The sequence below is a fragment of the Amia ocellicauda genome, chromosome 14 (genome assembly GCF_036373705.1).
Source record: "Amia ocellicauda isolate fAmiCal2 chromosome 14, fAmiCal2.hap1, whole genome shotgun sequence".
Classification (NCBI taxonomy): Eukaryota; Metazoa; Chordata; class Actinopteri; order Amiiformes; family Amiidae; genus Amia; species Amia ocellicauda.
The window spans coordinates 20304020-20325613 of NC_089863.1; the positions used below are offsets into that span (position 1 = coordinate 20304020).

General features: G+C 40.8%; 2 protein-coding genes across 3 annotated transcripts; one reads left to right on the forward strand and one right to left on the reverse strand.

The window, feature by feature from the left end:
* The first annotated feature begins 3209 nt into the window (after positions 1 to 3209).
* LOC136767327 (scavenger receptor cysteine-rich type 1 protein M130-like) lies at positions 3210 to 14200 on the forward strand. Its single transcript, XM_066721096.1, has 9 exons — positions 3210 to 3543; positions 6534 to 6758; positions 7222 to 7533; positions 7843 to 8157; positions 8333 to 8647; positions 9943 to 10061; positions 10107 to 10254; positions 12761 to 12877; positions 14193 to 14200. Exons 1-9 carry the CDS (start codon positions 3210 to 3212, stop codon positions 14198 to 14200), a joined length of 1893 nt encoding a protein of 630 aa, XP_066577193.1.
* LOC136767846 (uncharacterized) lies at positions 9839 to 21055 on the reverse strand. Of its 2 annotated transcripts, XR_010821893.1 has the most exons (3): positions 20565 to 21055; positions 14948 to 18370; positions 9839 to 12657 (listed from the first exon to the last, which is right to left on the reverse strand). XR_010821893.1 is itself a non-coding variant. In XM_066721882.1 (2 exons), exons 1-2 carry the CDS (start codon positions 20848 to 20850, stop codon positions 17271 to 17273), a joined length of 1386 nt encoding a protein of 461 aa, XP_066577979.1. In that variant the 5' UTR covers positions 20851 to 21055; the 3' UTR covers positions 14688 to 17270. The 2 variants fall into 2 exon arrangements, 1 of the variants encoding a protein (XP_066577979.1); XM_066721882.1 differs by lacking the exon at positions 9839 to 12657 and having other exon boundaries at positions 14688 to 18370.
* Between the last annotated feature and the right edge of the window lie 539 nt (positions 21056 to 21594).

The window sequence follows — 21594 nt, forward strand, 5'->3', positions numbered from 1 at the left end:
TTTAAAGAATGTAGTTAGTTTTGGTGTACTATTTATAACCTCCTCGGCTTTAGCTAGTTTGAGTTTAGTGACTTTTCTTTTTTTCACACCCCCACGTATTTGCGTGACATGTTTGCCGCTGGCTACTCAGCTTAGTTTATTTTAGTTGAACGCCAGTGGGTATAGCTAGCATAAGACTTTTTTATTGCGTCAAATAACTACTGCATGCCAAAAGGACACAAAATATTTTAAAAAGGCAAATTGTTTAGTTTAGTCCATGCTTTTTTCGTATTAGCCAACTGTTATCGGTTTGACTTTAAAGGGATGGCAGGGCCCACCTAGGAGGCGGGGCCCTGGGCTTCAGCCCATGTTGCCCATTGGCTTAATACAGCCCTGGCTGTGATTCATTCAAAGGCTGTTTTGAGGGTTTGAAAGAGATTAGTCTACGCTGTCCCTAATTTGGTTCATTGCTCGGACCTTAACAGTCTCCTAAAATGAATCGGAATCGCTTTCTTCTGAAGCGCTCGTCCCACTTCACTTATGCATATTTCTAGTGGGCACTGTTACTAGATTAAAGATCTGTTTTTGCCATACACTGGACGCCAGCGAAAATGGTATAACTGCTAAGATAGTTAAACTGTCTATTTTCTTTATTTTAACCCCACTGGAAAGAATCTGTCCAATCAGAAGTAATGTTATCCCAGGTGGCAATATGCACACACCCTATAACAAACAATATGGATAACAAGAAGTTAATTTGTGAGGTACAACAATATCCACTGCTGTATAATTGTAAATTAAACGACAATCCTGAAATCGTGTCCATTGGGATGTTTACACTTCATATGAAACAAATGTTTTTAAGATGCGCAAGGACAATGTCAATTTATATATTTAGTATATATAATAACAAACTGGGGAGTTTCAAGATTCAAACCTGGTCTCCTGCATCACAGTGCAGTAGATTACATTATAACAAATGCGAGCAATAAAGGGGTACATATCTGACATTTTATTTTTGTTTTATATAACTCTTTGCGATATATATGTGTGTGAATAGTGAGTAGTAGTAAGAAAACTGAAAAAATCTGAATTTGTCAAGACATCTGTGTTTATCACCCAATGTTACCCTGTGTTAATACTGAACAAATTAAAGTAATTTCAAGATGTGTGTGTATGTAACATTTGACATGGTTTTCATCAAGATGCAATTGAAGAACTGTAAAAATAGCTTGATAATTTATGGAAATTAAAATGTTAGATTAAAACATCAAATTAATCTTGTGTGCCCCCTTCATAAGGCTCACACACAAACACAGGCACATTCACTTTATTACTATAATCACAATTTACTTTAACTTTTAGTACTTGAGTACACTAAGTACAGTGAGGGAAAAAAGTATTTGATCCCCTGCTGATTTTGTACGTTTGCCCACTGACAAAGAAATGATCAGTCTATAATTTTAATGGTAGGTGTATTTTAACAGTGAGAGACAGAATAACAACAAAAAAATCCAGAAAAACGCATTTCAAAAAAGTTATAAATTGATTTGCATGTTAATGAGGGAAATAAGTATTTGACCCCTTCGACTTAGTACTTGGTGGCAAAACCCTTGTTGGCAATCACAGAGGTCAGACGTTTCTTGTAGTTGGCCACCAGGTTTGCACACATCTCAGGAGGGATTTTGTCCCACTCCTCTTTGCAGATCCTCTCCAAGTCATTAAGGTTTCGAGGCTGACGTTTGGCAACTTGAACCTTCAGCTCCCTCCACAGATTTTCTATGGGATTAAGGTCTGGAGACTGGCTAGGCCACTCCAGGACCTTAATGTGCTTCTTCTTGAGCCACTCCTTTGTTGCCTTGGCTGTGTGTTTTGGGTCATTGTCATGCTGGAATACCCATCCACGACCCATTTTCAATGCCCTGGCTGAGGGAAGGAGGTTCTCACCCAAGATTTGACGGTACATGGCCCCGTCCATTGTCCCTTTGATGCGGTGCAGTTGTCCTGTCCCACCCCCAAAGCATAATGTTTCCACCTCCATGTTTGACGGTGGGGATGGTGTTCTTGGTGTCATTCCTCCTCCTCCAAACATGGCGAGTTGAGTTGATGCCAAAGAGCTCGATTTTGGTCTCATCTGACCACAACACTTTCACCCAGTTCTCCTCTGAATCATTCAGATGTTCACTGGAAAACTTCAGACGGGCCTGTACATGTGCTTTCTTGAGCAGGGGGACCTTGCGGGCGCTGCAGGATTTCAGTCCTTCACGGCGTAGTGTGTTACCAATTGTTTTCTTGGTGACTATGGTCCCAGCTGCCTTGAGATCATTAACAAGATCCTCCCGTGTAGTTCTGGGCTGATTCCTCACCGTTCTCATGATCATTGAAACTCCACGAGGTGAGATCTTGCATGGAGCCCCAGACCGAGGGAGACTGACAGTTATTTTGTGTTTCTTCCATTTGCGAATAATCGCACCAACTGTTGTCACCTTCTCACCAAGCTGCTTGGCGATGGTCTTGTAGCCCATTCCTGCCTTGTGTAGGTCTACAATCTTGTCCCTGACATCCTTGGACAGCTCTTTGGTCTTGGCCATGGTGGAGAGTTTGGAATCTGATTGATTGATTGCTTCTGTGGACAGGTCCCTTTAAGAGAGTGCTCCTAATCTCAGCTCGTTACCTGTATAAAAGACACCTGGGAGCCAGAAATCTTGCTGATTGATAGGGGATCAAATACTTATTTCCCTCATTAACATGCAAATCAATGTATAACTTTTTTGAAATGCGTTTTTCTGGATTTTTTTGTTGTTATTCTGTCTCTCACTGTTAAAATACACCTACCATGAAAATTATAGACTAATCATTTCTTTGTCAGTGGGCAAATGTACAAAATCAGCAGGGGATCAAATACTTTTTTCCCTCACTGTAGCTACTTTAAAAAAAAAACATTTACTCAAGTACTGTATGAATGGGAGACTTTACTTTTACTGGAGTACGTTTTTATTAGAGTATTATTTTTACTCAAGTATAACTTGAGTACTTTTTACACCTCTGGTTCTATATATATGTGGCACTTGACCAAATCATATTGTTGCTATCACATGCCAGATTATATGAATTTATGGTGGGTTTTAATTAGATAGAAGGTCAAACAAAATCTGCTATTAAGTTTTGTAGTACGTTATTTGTGGGTGACTGCATATGTTTTTATGGTGCTGCACTTTTTGTTTTATTCAATGTCTGTGTGTTACTTTCCAGGGGGTCTCCAGGTGAGGGTGAATAGCAGCAGCCTCTGCGCTGGGAGAGTGGAGGTGCTGTTCGAGGGCCAGTGGGGTCATGTGTGCAGCCACTCCTGGGACCTGCGCGATGCAGAGGTGCTCTGTCAACAGCTGGGCTGTGGGGCGGCAGTGTCGGCACCCCATCTTCTCCGCTCCCAGAATGCCTCTGAGTACAGGGTGCTGAGCAGAGTGCACTGCCTGGGCAACGAGACGGAGCTGGGACAGTGCAGGGCCGGGCCCCTGGGGGTCAAGGACAGCCAACACCTGTGGGATGCAGCTGTCATCTGTGCAGGTGCACCAGGACTGAGGGGCTCAGTCAGACAAATTGGCAATTTCAAAATACAATACAAAATAAAGCTTATTTATGGAGAAGATTAGTAATATAGTTGAAATTAATATGAACAGAAATTGTCTTTGTATTCATTAATTAGATTGTTTCATCAGGAGGATATGAAATAAGAGGATAAACCCCATTTATTGCCCACCCAGTTAATATAATAATTATATAGAAATATATTTAGTGTGTACAAGTGAGTCCTGCTCAGGATTTGAACTGTGCCAACACTTGCGCTCCACACCACACAGCTCCACCCAGTAGAGAATAAACCTCTAGTTTATCAACTACTGATTTCACAGAGGGGTCATGTTGCCTTAACAAGCTTATGTATACAATGAGCCCTGTTTCACTGCTATTTCTGGTCAATAGCTTTCTGTATAGTAGAGTCTACTGTATATCACGAATTGTGCATTTTGACAGTATGAATATATTTATTAGTTAACATGTTGGTGGTATGGCCTTCCTATTCCTTGTGGAGTGAAATCCATACATTTGCCTGTTTCCTTCTCCTCTTTTTTTAATAACAGCAACCATGTGCAGGTTCATAGTGTAATGAGCTCATTAGGATCACATCATACCTCTGAGCTTGGAACGTGTCCAAACACTTTTGATTCAGGGGACTGTTTTTATGTTGTTGTTCTTTGGCGTAGTGTGTTTGGGGTGCTGATGGGAAGGCTGTGCAGTTCAGACAGGTGCTGGAAGGACTGTTTGAGGTGATGGTTCGAAACTGAGTGGTGGGTTCCTGACTAAACACTGTACCCATGCAGTTGCTGGCTGTCTGCTTCCAAAGGGACACAAATCTGTGGGAAGACTCTTGTGGAAGACTGTAGACACAGCACAGACTGCACTTAGTACCTTCTGCCATGGAAATTGCAGCATTGTTTTCATCTATTAATCAAAACTGCTAAATTTGTTTGCCCAGTGGTGACTTTCTTTTGGTTTTCTCAACAATTACAACCAAGTGTGAAAAGATGGTACTGAATTCCACAAGGAAATCTTGAACCTGAAAACACAGTGAATAGATGCTAGACTGTGACAAACCACTGAGCCTCCTCTTTTCCAATAGCTATGACTATAGTCATTGTATACAATTCGTTTTCAGTGCAAGAAAGAAATGTGAAACATGCAAATACTTTTTTAAACGTGAAAAATATTACCATGTGGAAAGATAACCTTGGTTAATGTTTTTCTGTATATATATAAAAATTTATATTTTTAAAAACACTAGGGAATGGTCTTAATATAGAGAAAGTGTTCTTATATATATATGAGTGTGTGTGTGTGTGTGTGTGTGTGTGTGTGTGTGTGTGTGTGCGCGCTAACTATTTCAATGACGACAATTCTCTAATTCAGATTCACTGTCTTGCAGAGTCTTTGGATGGACAGAAAATATTGAATAGTACAGGTAAGGCTACTTTTATATAAATAAATAAACAAAATAACTTAAAAATCTGACTTTCTTTTGTTTTTATATATTTTTTATCATAATGAATTATCCTTGAAGAAAGAAAACTAGATATAGTGACAATACTGAATGGCTGCTCTGGCCGAGTGGATGTATACAACAGAGGCCAGAGGGGAACAGTGTGCCGCAATGGCTTTGGACTCAACGAAGCCCAGGTAGCCTGCAAACAAGCTGGCTGTGGAGAGGCGCTTACAGTGTGGAAAATGAGAATCCATATAAATGACGTTCCCATCTGGCTGGACCGAGTGCGGTGCTCTGGGAACGAGTCGTCTCTCTGGGAGTGTGCCTCCGATCCCTGGGGCCACCATGCCTGCGATCTCAACATGAACGTTCACATTATGTGTAAAGGTAATTGTTCTTCCTGCTCTCCACACAACTATATTATATTTTACAACTATATAATGTATTACTATAGTGGAAATAGACTTCTAGCTCAAACTCCCAGAAACAAATATGTATTATATATTTTTGTAAGAAGTGAATGCTATCAATTGTTACCCTACCTGTACATAAAAAATTGCAAACTTGTACCCAGGCAAGGTTTCATGAAGTGGAAAAAGCCACTTTCAATTACTTAATTTAATAATAATAAGGTAAAAGTTTGTAATTTGCAGCTTTGCAGGAAGGTCAATTTTCAATGAAGTCTAGGTCTTTGTTGGCTTAATTACCAGAGAGTAATGATTGTTTTACAGCTGAGGATCCATAGAGAATTGTCCTTTATTTTTTGTTAAATGGATCTGGAGAGTAATAACATAATAATTATCAGACAGAATCTCAATTCATCCTCCAGTTTCATTGCACTGTCTCAGAGTTGTGATTGAATAAGACATGTGAGAACATGACTGCAACACTGACTGTGAATATTCCTTACAGGTGCTTCTAATTTCTCACTGCAAAACAGTAACAGCCCCTGTGCTGGAAGAATACATTTGAAGACTTCACTCATGACATTTACATTTTATGATGGTCGCATTACCATTGACGTGGGTAATGCTATCTGTAAGGACCTGAGCTGTGGATCCATTTCGGCAGTGAAGAAAAACGCCTACTTTGGGGAATTTAGATCAGCAGTGTGGGAGATTCCTATTTACTGTAAAGGGAACGAGTCCTCCTTCTGGCATTGTTTTACTGATTTTGCACCTGCAGAAATATGGACGCATAGTAAATCTGATTATGCTGGACTTGTGTGCTCTGGTAAGAACCGCACTCCTTTCACTGCAGAAAACCTTAAAAAATGATTTGGGATATGTATGGTTTGTATTTGTAAATCAGTACACTGGTGTTGCTATCAGAGCTCTATAAGGTTACTTTTTAATGCATAGAGAAGAAAACAAATCTCTCAATGACTCTAATCCAAGATTATGTACCTAATGTAAATAAATGTGTTTTACTTGATTAGGTCATGAAAGACATTTGTGGCCAAGAACTTGTCAACGCTATAAATTGAGTCAGCTGGTGTCCATTATTACCTCTCTCTCAGACCACAGGGAGCCCCGGATCGCAGACGGTGAGGAACCCTGCTCTGGGAGAGTGGAGCTGCAGTTTGGGGACCAGTGGGGGACAGTCTGTGACTCAGACTGGGACCTTCAGGACGCCAGTGTGGTGTGCAGACAGCTGCAGTGTGGGGAGGCTGTGGCCATACCTGGGGGGGCTCGCTATGGGGAAGGGAGGGGCCCCGTGTGGGACAAACGGCTCGACTGTCAGGGCAACGAGTCCACTGTGTTTGAGTGTCCCGTCTCCACTAAGAAAGGGACAAACTGCAGCCACAGAAACGATGCCAGTGTCATTTGTTCAGGTTGGTTGACCATTATTATGATTATGGTTGTGAACTGCTGAGAATACAGACCAAAGCATTTAATAAAATCACTCTTGTTTAAAGGTCTTTATAATTATAAGAAGTGTCATTTGTTCAGGTAGGCTAACTCACTGTTAAATAATGTTGATGTAATTGTGAGTGAGAACCTAAACATTTCTTGACAGGCATTAATGCTTAAAGGTAGAATATTGCCAGCTGTGTCTTTGTAAAAGCCTACATAGGGGTTCTAAAAGAAATACGAAAGAAAATATAAATCATACATAGATTATATGTTTGATTATTTCAGTTTAATTTTGAAAGTAACTGCTCCTCTAGTGGTAAACTCCACCAACATGTCTGTGTGCTGTTCCAGGACCAGGGGGTCCCAGGCTGGTGGGGGGAGAGAGCCGGTGCTCAGGGCGAGTGGAGGTGCTTCGTGGAGCGCTCTGGGGTTCAGTCTGCGATCGCTACCTGGACCTGCAAACTGCTGATGTCATCTGCAGACACCTCCAGTGTGGGGGGGCTGCTTCTATCCCCAGAGGAGCCCCCTATGGTGCCGGGATCAGCCCGCTGTGGAAGGACAGGTTCCAGTGCAGCGGGAGCGAGGGGCGCCTGGGGGACTGCCCTCTGTCCTGGCACCAGGAGGACTGTGATCAGGGCCATGTGGCCAGCGTAGTCTGCTCAAGTACAGCACACTGCATTCAGCAAACACCAGGACAAAGATACAGACTCATGTCTCAGACAGCATTGTGTGTATCTTCTTGGGCAATAAAAGCAGTTGATATTGAACCTGCACTACACAACTGCACCCTCACTCTGAGCTCTGGACCAGACAACACCAGTGGGGGGGTGGGGGTGCGCTGCTCAGGTAGGTGCTCAGTGACTGTGGGGTGGATGTGGTTGGATGTTGTGTTGCTCATTTTCTAATACTTCTCAACACTCACACTACAGTGCCTTGAGGATGCTCCACTGACCCTTTGGTTGCTGTTCACAGAGCACTGGCGAGTGTGTCTGGCCGGCAGGGGCAGTCAGTGTGCAGGGAGAGTCGAGGTGTACCACGACGGCGCCTGGGGCTCGGTGTGTGATGACCTCTGGGACCTGGCTGATGCCAGCGTGGTGTGCAGACAGCTGGGCTGTGGCCAGGCGCTGAAAGCCACAGGCTCAGCTGAGTTCGGGGAGGGCTCCGGGCCCGTCTGGCTGGATGACGTCACTTGCCGTGGAAATGAGACAGCACTGTGGGAATGCCCCAGGGCATCCTGGAAGAGGAGGAACTGTGGACACAAGGAGGATGCTGGGGTGGTCTGTTCTGGTAAGACTCACAATAACACATAGTATATTCAGTCATTTGATTTTAAGTTTTTCTTTGATAAACTTGGTGATGTACCAAAAACTGTTTGAGTTGTCCATTGGAATCTGTGTTCCTCGCGAGTCAAGCACTGTTCATTGACAAGAGTCTCATGTTGCGCTGTGTCTTGACCCTGCAGAGCACAAGGAGCTGCGCCTGGTCAGTGCTGAGTACGACTGTGCTGGGAGACTGGAGGTCCTCTACAATGGCACCTGGGGCAGCGTGTGCTCCAATGGGATGGAGTCCTTCACTGTGGCCTTGGTGTGTCGGCAGCTGCAGTGTGGAGACAGCGGCTCTCTGCAGGACGGGGAGCAGTTTGAAACAGGCTCCGGTCCTAAATGGTTAGATATGGTGAAATGCCGAGGGCACGAGTCTGTCCTGTGGCAGTGCCCTGCTGCACCATGGGGGCGCAATGAGTGCCAGGACCCTGAAGAGGCAGAAATTCGGTGTGCAAGTGAGCATAAACCATCTATACTACAATTGATATGAAAAATATTTTTCTCTAAAGTCAGTGGTCGAAATGGAATTTCAAAAGTACCAGATTGGGATGGGGAGAATTGTGGTAGTCCTGCAGCCTATGTTAATCGTTTCACCTAATGTTTTTCATGTTTTATTTTAATTTAGCTTATGTGTAAAAAAAAACAAAAAAAAGTATAATAAATTAGTTAATATTGGGTTGTTAAGATGTTAAGTTAAGCACTATTAACATAGCTCTCAAGTGTCACTCATTGAGGCTCCATGTCACACTCTCATGCCTTATTAAAATAAATATAAAAAATATTCTCCAAAAATAATCTGTGCACACCCCCCCCCACCTCTGCACCCCTGCTCAATGTATACAGGCACACCCCAACAGGCTGCTGGTTTTGCCTGCGTGAGCGATTTCTGTCTCTGCATTTCGTGACAAGGCTCACGCATTGATGTTTTGAAAACTTGAGAGCCATTCCTGTTCTTTATTTCTCCAAGCAGTGTTCCTTCTTCCAGTAACTAGGAAAATGTCCCCTGCAAGATTAACTTACATGACAATTCTTGTACAAGACTTTCATCATCCACAGATGCAGGAACCTTGAATTTATCCTCCACTAGTTTTGAACATTTAACAAATCAATCCATTATTTTATTTTTCTCACACTTGGAAAATCAATATAGTACTTTTGTTTTTAATCGCATGTACGCGTACGCGCAGGAAGAAGCCACGAGTTATGGAGAAGGTGCTTTGCCATGAAAACACAGCACTGCAGAAGGAAGTCATACACCGTAACTACTATATATATTCTCATTTGTTTTACAACAAATAATAGGGCTGCCTTTTTTTATATATATTATTATTACTATTTTAAATATATAAACTTTGTCAAAGTGAAGCATATGTTTGGTATTTTTGAGTGCCGATATGGCATACTGTTGTATACCAGCCCATTTCGACCACTGTTTACAGTAACAACACACTTTCTTCTGTTCCTCAGATTTCACTAGAAAGCCTGCTACAACAACTGCCCCGGAGGACACTGTCTGTACAGGTTAATATGGAATTAAATACTTCATGAGATTAATATGAGACAAATTGACAGCCCTAAATATATATATATCCTTGAAATTATAATTACAATGATTGATTCATGTATTTCTTCAAGTGTTTCAGGTGTCATTGGCAACAATCTGATTTTATTTCAACAATTCAACTCCCATTGATTCACAACATTCAGTAGTCAAAGCAAATGCTATAAACTGTCTCTCCATCTTGTCCAGGGCCGCAGCTGAGGCTGGTGGGGCTGGATGGGCGGTGCTCGGGCATGGTGGAGGTGTGTCACAGGGGGGTCTGGGGGACGGTGTGCGATGACTCCTGGGATCTCCAGGACGCCCATGTGGTGTGCAGAGAGCTCGGTTGTGGCTCTGCCCTCTCTGCACCCCAGGGAGCTCAATGGGGCGAAGGTAGTGGGACGGTGTGGCTGGATGAGGTGAGCTGCAGGGGCACGGAGAGGGCTCTGCTGGAGTGCCGCTCCTCCCCCCCGGGGAGTCATGACTGCACACACAAGGAGGATGCGGCTGTGGTCTGCGCAGGTACAATCTGGACACTGGACATGTCTGAACAGAAGTTCTGTGACCTGCAGTGTGGTTGCTTCTGTATTGTATATTAAATAAATTAATGCCAGTTCGTATATGAAGTTACCTTGGGGAATTGCCTGCTACAGATTTTTGTCCATCCTGATACTCTGGATGCAAACCTAACAGGACAGAATTATGAGGTCAGATTTGATTTAACAGTTTAAAATAATGATTATCTGGATTAACATAAACTAAAATATAACATTATAATCTGTTCTAACCAGAGTTAAAAGAATGTTAGATGGCTTTTACTACATATTACTTCAGTGTTTATAATATCTGTGTTATATTGCTTTTTTTTCATCATTAAGCTTAACATGAGTTACAGCCTATAATGTCACTGTTTTGGGTGTAATTTAGATTGCTGGTGATTTTCTTTTCTTTTATGTATATCTGTTATATAAATCTATTTTTCAGAACCTGCCACCACTACCACAGTCAAAGGTAAAGCTTTCCAGCATCACATCTGAAATCAGAATATGGTTTAAACCAAATCACAGTCTTTAGAACACACACGTATTCTAGAACACAAAATAATAACATAAACAATATCAAATGTGTAAACAGAAACAAAAAAATAATAATCTCTGAATATTTTATCCTATTTTAAACTGGGATTTTATTCCTTCTTTTACCTTCTATGGTGAATGTAATGTTTGTGCTATCCAGTGGGACATTATACTTGTATATAAAGGCCTACAGTACAAGCAGTGGTTTTTATGTATTTTCCAGGAGAACAAGAAACACCAGGGGTTTGGGTTCTGACTGTCATGTGTTTTGTTCTGGGAGTGGCCTTATGTGCGGTGTCATCTGCCCTTTACATGAAAACACCCAAAGACAGAAAGCGGAGAGGTGGGTACATAACTGTGTATGATGTTTGTAGTCTATCATTGTCAGTGAGATCAACCTGTAGTTAATTTACATTATTATTAGATTATTTAGATTTATTATGGTTAGCATTTGGCAGTGAAGTACAAGTTTTGAGAAGAATGTGTGCCAACAACAAGGGTGTTGTATAGGTGTGAAAACCACAGGCTAGATTTCATAGAAGACTGGTGTTATACTGTGTGTTTATTACAGAATAATAGATAATGAAGTATACTTTTCTCATAAATCTGGGACTGAGTTTCATAATTGCTCCGGTATATTTTTAATATGTTAGATTGTAATTCTATTATGACATGGTAAAAACTAAAATATCTGTCCTACAGGTTCATCTGAAAATTATGAAGCAGTTTATGAAGAGATTAATGCCAGCTTTAACATCAAGAAAAAATAAACACTTTCCTTCTCAGGTTTGTAAATTGTTTCTATTCCCCCAACCAACCAGAGGTCTACTGTCCTGTAAATGCAGCACTTTCAAGCTATTATCCATTTGATTCATCTAATTATTTGATTTTCATTTGAAGGAGATAATTATGTATACTAATTTAGATGCTGCATCATTAAAATGTAATTTCTTAACCACAGAAAATATCTAAGGTAAATTGTATTAAATGTTTTTTTATTTAACTTAAATCAGCTTTTAATTCTCCATATATTGTCTTTGGTCAATATATCTCTTCTGGAATGCAGTTTAATAAATATTATTTTACATTGTTTTGACAACATTCTGCAGTCTACAAATCTGTGTTCGCAGCTGATGTATGTAGTTCTGTGTTCACTGGTTTCTGTGTTTTGGAAGTAGCGGAAATAGGTTATAGGAAAACCAGTAACTGGAATGTTATTTTTAGGCAGCAATATGCCCTGCACTTTAACACAAATGCTAATTTTGATTGACCAGTCATCACTGGGGGTTTTATTTGTTTTTCATGACACAGAAATGTGTGGAACTAGGAGTCTCAAAGTCAGTAATTGTTTATATTTTACCATATGTTAAATCAAATTATTCTTTGCTTTGGAATTGAACAATAAAAACATTTTCTGTTGGGAAAGGTACCTTACATTCACAGTCAGTGTGTGTTTCCTGTGTCTGTCCTGCAGACGTAAGGTCAGAGGAGTTTGGGTCCCACTGCCAGCCTCAAAGCAGTCATGCAGTGCATTCTGGGACAGGACAGCTGGAGGCCAGGCTCTCACACACAGGTAGCAATGGGGATTGGACTGATTCACTGCTGTTAAGAAATATAATGCTGATGATTGGAAATTAAGTAAACTGTAATGCACTTCCTTCAATTGCTTTTAAATTAATAGTTGCTTTAAATTCCTTAACAGCTGTAGTATGAGTGACATAGCTGTGTGTGTTGTGGAGATGAAGATGTGCATCAGTAAAACCAGATAGAAAGGAAACCTCTGGGAAGGAAAGCAGCAGGGCACAGTGAGGGTCTGGGACAGGCACAGCCATGGGCATCATTGATTGACCTAGAAAGCAATCAGCATCAAGATTAAATACTTGACAATTGTTTTCTTCTTATTACATTTTTTTTTTGTTTGATTTGTTTGCTCATTTGTCATCTGTTGCTAGAAGACTATGACGATACTGGTTGTGACTGGGCCGAGAAAGAGGAGAGTCAGGCATCGAAAGAAGTAAATTATGATGATGTTGAAGAGTACAGCTATGTCAACGAGGGTCTGAGCAGTGGTGAGTCCCTCTCAGCCGATTCCCAATACACCTCAGATCACACGTTCAAGCATTGACATAAACCTGTCAATAAAACATCAACAGCAGTCTTTTGCAGCATGGAGCCGGGAGGATCTTGTGGTTGGGTGCTGTCACTGCTCCCACTAGGGGGTGATCTTTCCACAGTATTTATTTCTGCATTTGTTTTTGCATATGTGTTGTCTGAGGCAGAAAACGATGCTGTTTTTCCTGAAGCACTAAATCTTATGGATTGTGAATATAGCCAAGAGACGCAAGAGAAGCAGTCCCCAGAGAATGACTGTGTTCATGAACGAGGTGTGTTGATCTTGTCTTCTTGTGACAATTTGACACCAACAGGATAGCTTTCTGACTATTTTATAATGTGTTTTAATATTTTCTTTGTAACTATTATAGCCTTTGTACCTCCTCACTTGTGTGTAAGTAGGCAATCCCACTCCTCCCGAGAAGAGGTTCCTGTGGGCTTTTCATAGCCACCTTTCAATAACCTACTGATTAATCCCTGGAATCAACAGGGCATTGGACATGTGAGCCTCATACCAACTTCAATCAATTAATTTCTTAAGGCCCTGAGGTGAAATTAAAACTAGGACCCCCTGACACCTTCACAGGTTGGAATGGCTCAACCCTGCTGTACAATATCACCATTTTAATAATGCTCCCCTACCAAGCCATCTTCATCTTCATGTTGGGTTTTAATTTGAAAGAAATTGAAGTCACACGAAAATAACTCTGACTGGGATGCCCCCAGTCTGACACTTGCAGGCACTAGTGTGGGCTTTCATGCTGCTGGCAGTGTTAGGTATTAGGTATTAGTATCTGACTGTTTCCATCAGATCCATCCGTCTACGATGACATTGGGAACTACCTTGAAAAAGAGAATGCAGTCTAAGGTAAAATATACACCACCATCTTTTTTACATTCTCATAAATAAGTGATTGATAATTAAGCAGGTTGGCATTTGTGTAGAGGTTAAGAGGGTCAGGGTAACTAACTTACAAACTGAAGTATTTCCTGACATGTTTCACAAGCCCAGAATATAAACTGTATAAAACAATGTCCAATGTCAATGTCCAATGGACTGGCACTGTAACGCCGTCAAGTTCCCCTGATCTAGTCAATCCACCACTCCAAAACATCAAAACTTTGACCCACCTGCCTATAGAAAAACAGAAACCTGTACTCAGTGGAAGCTTTATTTATTGTAAGATGCTTTTTAAAATATATTTAACTGCTATCAAGTTCAGATTAGCACAGGGCTCACTCTTTAACCCACTGCTCACTCTCTCACTACAGGGACCTGAAGATTGTTCAGTCCCTCACTGTCTCCCCTCTGAGGAGGGTGAGATACAGGGGGCAGAGGAACAGTGCTGAGTCCGGCTACGGGGCATCAGATTTGAATAGATTTTTTTATAAATACAGATTTATATTAATAACTTCTGAATGTAAGAATATTTTGCTTTAAAAGTCTTATATACACACACACACACACACATATAATCTGTTGAATGTATTGCCATATGCTTTCTATTGAATGTTTTATTATTGTAATTATTATTATTTTTTTTTTTTAACAGTGCTAGGGAATTGCTGCAGTTATGTAGCCGTGTCGGTGTCAGTAGCACCTGCTCAGAGCTTACAGTCTGTGGTTTATGATTTGTACCTGACCGCACAGATTTGATCAGAAATATGCAAATCTGAGTAGGAAACTACACTAACATTGGATCCATGTAGTTTTCAATTTTTTTATTAAAATAAATGCAAATTTAGAATAAATTCACAACGACTGACTTCTTTTTCTGGAGACACTTTTAATCAACAGACAATAAAATAATAAAACCAATATACAGATTATTTATTTTTTCTAATATGCATCAGACACTCACTCAGACTGAGCCCTATGAATTGAGGTGTACACCAGTTTGATTCCAGCTCTTATCGTTAGCTGATGGTGACCAGGAGAGCTCAACAATGGCGCACAAATGACTTAGCGCTGCCCGGGCTGGGGTGGGTTAAATTGGAAGGGCTCATCAAAATTGAGCATCTCCTACCAGCTTCCTGGGCGTCTGCAGGCTTGCAGTATCGTTGGCAGGGATGTGCCTCTCTTCCAATCAGTGTGAATCTCTCATGCGGGCTGTGTAGCCTGCACCGTAAAAAGAGACGTGTGGCTCGTGGAGGAGCCTGGTTGTAAAAAAAGACAAATATGACAGTTTTAAAAATTGAAATGTATTAACCTGACAAGATATCTGGTCTGATGGCAAATCACAGTACTATACAGTAGCAACTTAAATATCTTTTGCATACATCAAGGTTTTAAGTAACCTTCCAAACTAGTCACTTCACCTTGATGAATGTATTCACTTTTAAATTCTACTCTATACATTACACTGTACATCCTATGCTTTCTTAGCCTGTCTTATTTGTAGATTTCACACTGACAGTTCTGTTTTGTGTGGTGGAAAGTGTATGCATTTGATTGGCCATTTGTTTTTGGCATCTTTTCCCATAACCTGTGATCATGAGCAGTGACTTAAAACTTTAATAAAATCTTAGTATAAGGCCTCTTCTTGCCTCTTGTTTTTACTGCTCTACCTGGTGTAGCTGTCCTGGTTTGACACAATGAGGGGTGTCAAAGAGTTCAGCTGTGTTGAGGTGACATAACACAGTGGGATAGGTTACTAGAGTAGCAGCCCAGGATGAGGTCAAACGTTATGGAGGAATGGGTTCGGATCAGACAAGTCATTCTGCAACAGGGTGACACTACAGGAAAGGCCTGCAGGGTTACAGTCTGCCTTGTGCACATGCTTCACATCTAAACCCAGTTATCACAACACTCAGATATTTGCATGATTTGCTGGGTTTTAGTGTTATTTAATACTTATTTAGCATAAATGTACATTACAAAAAAAAAAAAACTAGTACATTGAGAAGCTTAAAAAAAAAAGAAAAAACGACCATAACTACTTAAAAAAACAATTGTCAGAATAATGTGCATTGTTTTACAGATCTCACTCTTCAGATATTTGTATTATTCTGAACTTAAGTGTTATTAATTCCTTTACACAACTATTCTGCCTTTTAATCCCCCCCACCCCCTGTATGATGTAGGTATTAAGCATGGCGAGGTATTCCACCATGCATCAGTCCTGGCTAAAAAGTCTAAAGGTATTTCATAAACATAAGGTTTACATTTATCTTGGGTTTACATTTACAATAACTTTGCTTATAATAATGTATGCAATAAATAGAGCTGAAATGGCTGTGTACTCCAGGAACATTAATGAAATGTAAGCATATACAAACCTAAGTATGATACAGAAGATAATGAGGAGAGAAATCACTGGGACAGCAACACTAACATGCTTATTGTGGAGTTGCAGTTGTGCAGGCTGTACATCACAATCTCAGTCAAGAAATTATAAAGTATATGCTAAAACAAATACTTAAAAGGAAACATCTAGATAGTGGAGCAGGACCTCCCTCAGAATTAAACGGACCACAGAGTTAGTCTTAGGGGAGCAGTCTCTGATGTTTTGGGTGACTGCTGGTGGACTGGAGAGCAGTGTGTGTGTGAGCCAATAGGAGTCTTCACCTCATTTTTATGCAACTGAATAACTTGCATTAGCCTGGTCTAACTAATGGTTTAGACCAGTCTAATACAGTTTTACACATCTGGTGCCTGTCAGTGTTTCTGACATGATCGGAAGAGAAATTTAAACCATTTATTTGAAATTGCAGGAGAAGAACAGTGACTAATATCATGAGGTGCAAAAAAGCATGTTTCTAACTTTTTATTGTTTAGTTAAATTGCAGTCACAGGTATGTCAAAACCACCCACTATATTGTGGTAGTTACTCATAATGTGCTCATCAGAGAACTGATAAGCGGTTTAGTCTAATGTGCTGCCCTTATCTTATTATTCATGAAAATGACTGTTGACTACTATGGTAGTGAAACGGTACCACTTCGTGGTGTAAACTGTTAATTGATTTCTATGAAAAGATTAGTCTATAAATTAAACCCCCACTTCGTAACTCAACTCAATCAGTTCACTCTCTACGCTAAAGGAATTGATAAATAAATAAGAGTTTAAAAAAAAAAAAGATGAATAATGAATCACCAAACAGCTAATTCAAACGATGGCTGTGACTGGATTTATAGACTATACTGAACTATCATTAATCAATTTGTGGGAAAGCATTTTTTTTGCAACCATAAAGAAAACAATAGAAGCCTGCTGGATGCTACATTTAAAGCTATATTCAAGTTTCCCATTGTGTTCTCATTAACCCAATAAGCCTCTGTTCCCTATGGAAAAGAATAATGTTGTCTTGGCATATATTTCTGGGATTTCCATCTGCTTGCTTAACTGTCTTAATTCGATTTATCTGCTGTGTGAACCCTCTGGTGATAATGAAGGCTTCCTGTACGACTGAACCGCTTTCCACACGTTGGGCAGCAGTATGGTTTCTCTCCCGTGTGAATGCGCAGGTGAGATTTAAAGTTTCCTGCCTGACTGAAGCTCTTCCCACAATGGGAGCAGCAGTATGGTTTCTCTCCCGTGTGAATGCGTTGGTGAGTTTTAAGGGTTCCTGCAAGAGTGAAGCTCCTCCCACATTGGTTGCAGCTGTATGGTTTTTTCCCAGTATGAATGAGCTGGTGATAACTCAAGCTTGCTGAATGACTGAAGCGCTTCCCACACTGCTTGCAGCTGTACGGTTTCTCTCCTGTGTGAATGCGCTGATGAGTCTTAAGGCTTCCTTCCAGAGTGAAGCTCTTTCCACATTGAGTGCAGCAGAATGGTTTTTCTCCCGTCTGAATACATGCATGTTTTTTAAAGCTTGCAAAGTCACGGAACGTTTTCTCACACTGGGAGCAGCTATGGCGGTCCCGATGCTTACGATTGTGTCGTGAGGGAGGAGTGTGGGAGGTGGAGGGTCTGGGACGCAGCTTTCTGCGCTGTGATGATGGGCTCTCAGCCCCTACTGCACTGTCACTCCCTCCACAGAGCTCTGTCCTCGGGGCAGTAGACTGAGGGTCAAGCTGTCTATCTACAGGAGGGGGCTCAGTTGGCAGGTTACAGATGCTTTCTATAACAATCTCAGGTTTGATATCATGGAGTGCATCTTTGAAAGGAGTCTGCGTTGCGCGAACAGCAGTGTCATCCTCTATTTTAATGTGATCTAACAAAAGAGTAGGTTCACACTGTGTTCTGGTAGAGACCAGCTCAGCACCCGCTCTCTGTCCCTGTGTATAATCTTCTGTCTGTGGCTCTGCCCTGCGGCCAGACTCCAGTCCAATGAGCTTTTCTTCACTCTGTCTGATCCCGAGCTGATCAGTCAGGCCCTGTTTGTCTTCAGTATCTGTGGGCTCTGTGTCCTGCCTCAGACTGGAGCCCCACTCTTGCTCACAGGGCTGCTGCTCAATGGGAGCCCTTTCCCCAGAGTCAGGGAGAGCGCTGGCCTCTACAGCTCCTGGGGGAGAAAAGACAGGACAACAGCATTGAGAACAGCAACTCTGAAAGCAGACCACTAGTACAGGTTATAATAGCATCCATGCACTGTGTAAAAATGTATCTATACCAAAAACATTTCATGTCAAAATTTAAAAAAGCAATAAGTTACAAAAGCTCAACATCAAGCAAACAGTCACAGCTGTAAAAGTGACGGCAGCATTTCACAGTGTAGATGTGCAGCAACATCAGGGCTGTAATGTGATTTTACTCCTTAACTTTCTTTCACACACTTTCACATTAAAGTGTAATAAACACCAAAGTCATCAAAACAATAAATCTCTAATGCATGGCTTATTCATCATCAAAATCGTATCATCCCTTCCAGAGATTCATAAAGTTTTTACCCATTACTCAAACAGACTATTAAAGTGTATTATCCTGAAAGAATTAAAATCTTCAATGTAATATTCCAAAATATCAAGCATTTAATTATACACACATTTTATTTTCCATTTAAATCACTTAGAATTTGAGTATATCAAATACAATTCACACCAACAGGGTAAGGCTGTTGCCTTTTATCAAGAAGGGAAAAGATCAAGGTTTGAGGTATGTAGAACCTACTGTCAATATGTATCAATCCAATTAACATAATTAAATCAGCCTTCTCAATAATACATGTATAAAATGTGTTAATGTATGCATCTGTATTGAAAGAGCATGTGTTCCTTCTTTTCCCTTTTCGTATTCTTTAACATTCAGTATTAACTGGTCTATTATGAAAAGGAAAGGCAGTTAGCATCTCCTTTTCCTTCACTGTTGTCTATGTTTTTTTGTCATGCATTATATCTCTCCATTTCACAATACTCTAAGCAAATAACAACAGTATAGATGGTTGATTAAATGTGCCTCTGCTGACAGGGGCAGTAGTCATGTTTTTGTATGCTGTACAGGTGTCTCAATGTAGCACACATCTTAAAACTGTTGACTCTAGAGCTACGTGACATATGTAACTGGGTGATTCTCATGAAACCAACCTTGAAACTTTGGTGTGATGATCTGAATATAAAAAAACATTATGAAACTAAATGGTAAAACCTTAACATATCCAGGTTTTAAAAGTAAGTTTATCAACTGTGGATATTCCTTTGATATGAAACACAGAACAGTTTTTTCACTTTCCTACACAATGTTTTTTTCTGTTTCTTTTTTGTTATTATAGCAGTACTATTAATTTCAGGGCTGTCTTTGATTGTACCCTAGTCAAGATTTTGGATTGGCCACCCCAAATACCAGCTTTAAGTATAGACCTGGAATGTGATTTATTATGAGAGTAAATGGTACTGAGGAGGGTCTAGGGGTCTTCAACTACAAATGCATCAATTATCATGTTTGTATTAATTTAAAAGTAGGCAATATTATGCATAAAATCAAGTAATGCGTTTTAATCTTAACCCCCTCGATGGATGTCAGCCAAGGTGACCGACTGTATAGCCTATGCATGGAGCCCGCCCTGATTATCTTAAATGCAAGAAACATTCACAAAAATGTCATTCACTTGGTACAAAAAAAGCACTAAAATGTATTAAAAATATAAGTGAATAGTCTCTTTCACATTAACATTTATGTGACTTTAGACCCTACTAAGCACACTCCAAATAAAATGTGTTGGTGAATATCATTTTTATAAAACTCAAAGAGCAACACTCTGAAATGAGAATTTCGTGAAAATCACCCAACTGTACAGATCCGGGCAGAACTAGAGAACTCCGCACAATGACGCAACAATGTGGATTTGAGTTCATTTCACTAAGGAAAACAACTGAGCCAAGCCATCGTTCTTCAGAAATCAGTGGAGAAATAAGAACAAGGTTTACAAACGAGAGGAGGCCATTCGACCCATCGTGCTGGTTTGGTTTCCATTAATATCGAAGTGATCTAAGGATCCTATCCAGTCTATTTTAAAAATTTCCCAAATTTTCAGCTTCAACCACATCGCTGGGGATTTTGTTCAGATTGTGACGCCTCTCTGTGTGAAGTGTCTCCTGTTTTGCATCTTGAAAATAACTTATTTTTTACATATTTTGTTTTATTATTATTAGCAGATGTATTTTTACTACTGGATTTTAACGTTGCTGTACAATGGGCAAGTTAAACCTTGAACGCCTTCCTCTCCCCCATTACCAAACAATCAAATAAAGTTAACTAGTTACCGTCCGCTGCTGCCCGGGTGTCTCCCTCTCTCCTCCCGGCTCCTCGGCTCTGCACAGGCGGCCCGTCCGCTCCGGAGCTCCAGTGACACACAGCCGCCTCCCCCGCCACCATGAGCTCCTGCAGCCTCCGCCTCAGCGCCTCGTTTTCTCTCTGTCTGCGGGTTATTTCCACCCGGGACTCCGACACCGTCTCTTCCACCGCCTTCCAGATCTCACACAGGGCGGCTCTCATCAGCTCGGCCAGCGCCGAGGACAGGCGGGCATTCAGACACGGAGAGAGGGCCATTGTTGTTCAGTACAGACGATGCTATTATAGTTAAAGTAATAGTAGTCAAAATAGTATCACGTCTGCTGGATTTGATTTCAAATTCTGAACCGCCGTGTTTTAAAACACGACCTTCTCAACAAAAGCACATGCACGGCTTTACCTCGCACAACACCCGCCGTCCTCACTGTTTACTTCCGCTCGAACTGAATCATGGGTCGTGCTCCGAAACGGTGCATTATGGGAGTCACACAGACTTCCGGTGGCGCTTCTCTTCCTATCCTCTATTAGCGGCTTCATGAATATTCATGAGCACACAGCAAACCTGAGGCCTGGTTTAATGACTATAGACGGATGACAAATTGGCGGCAACTTATAAGAGAGAGCGTGTGTTATTATTATTGTAATTTATAATTGAGGAAATCAGTAATAATAATGTCTCGGAAGTGTTCGGTATTTTTTGTATTAAATAAAAAGTAAAATGTGCAGGATATCATCCAGCGGAAAACGGAAAAGAGATACTTATTTTAATTGGTTGTGTCGTGGCCTTCGAATTACATCTACTTACAATGATAATACTAATTATTATATTAATCCACAAACTATCTATTCTTTTTTTAACTGCAGCCATTCTCATTGATAACAAACCCGCCTCCTAGATCAAGGCTCTGCCTCAGCATTCTTGTTCATTGAATCTTCATGAAGCCGCTATAATAGACACAGCACTTCGGTGATAAAGCGTTCTTGTCAGTCCAGGTAAAAACA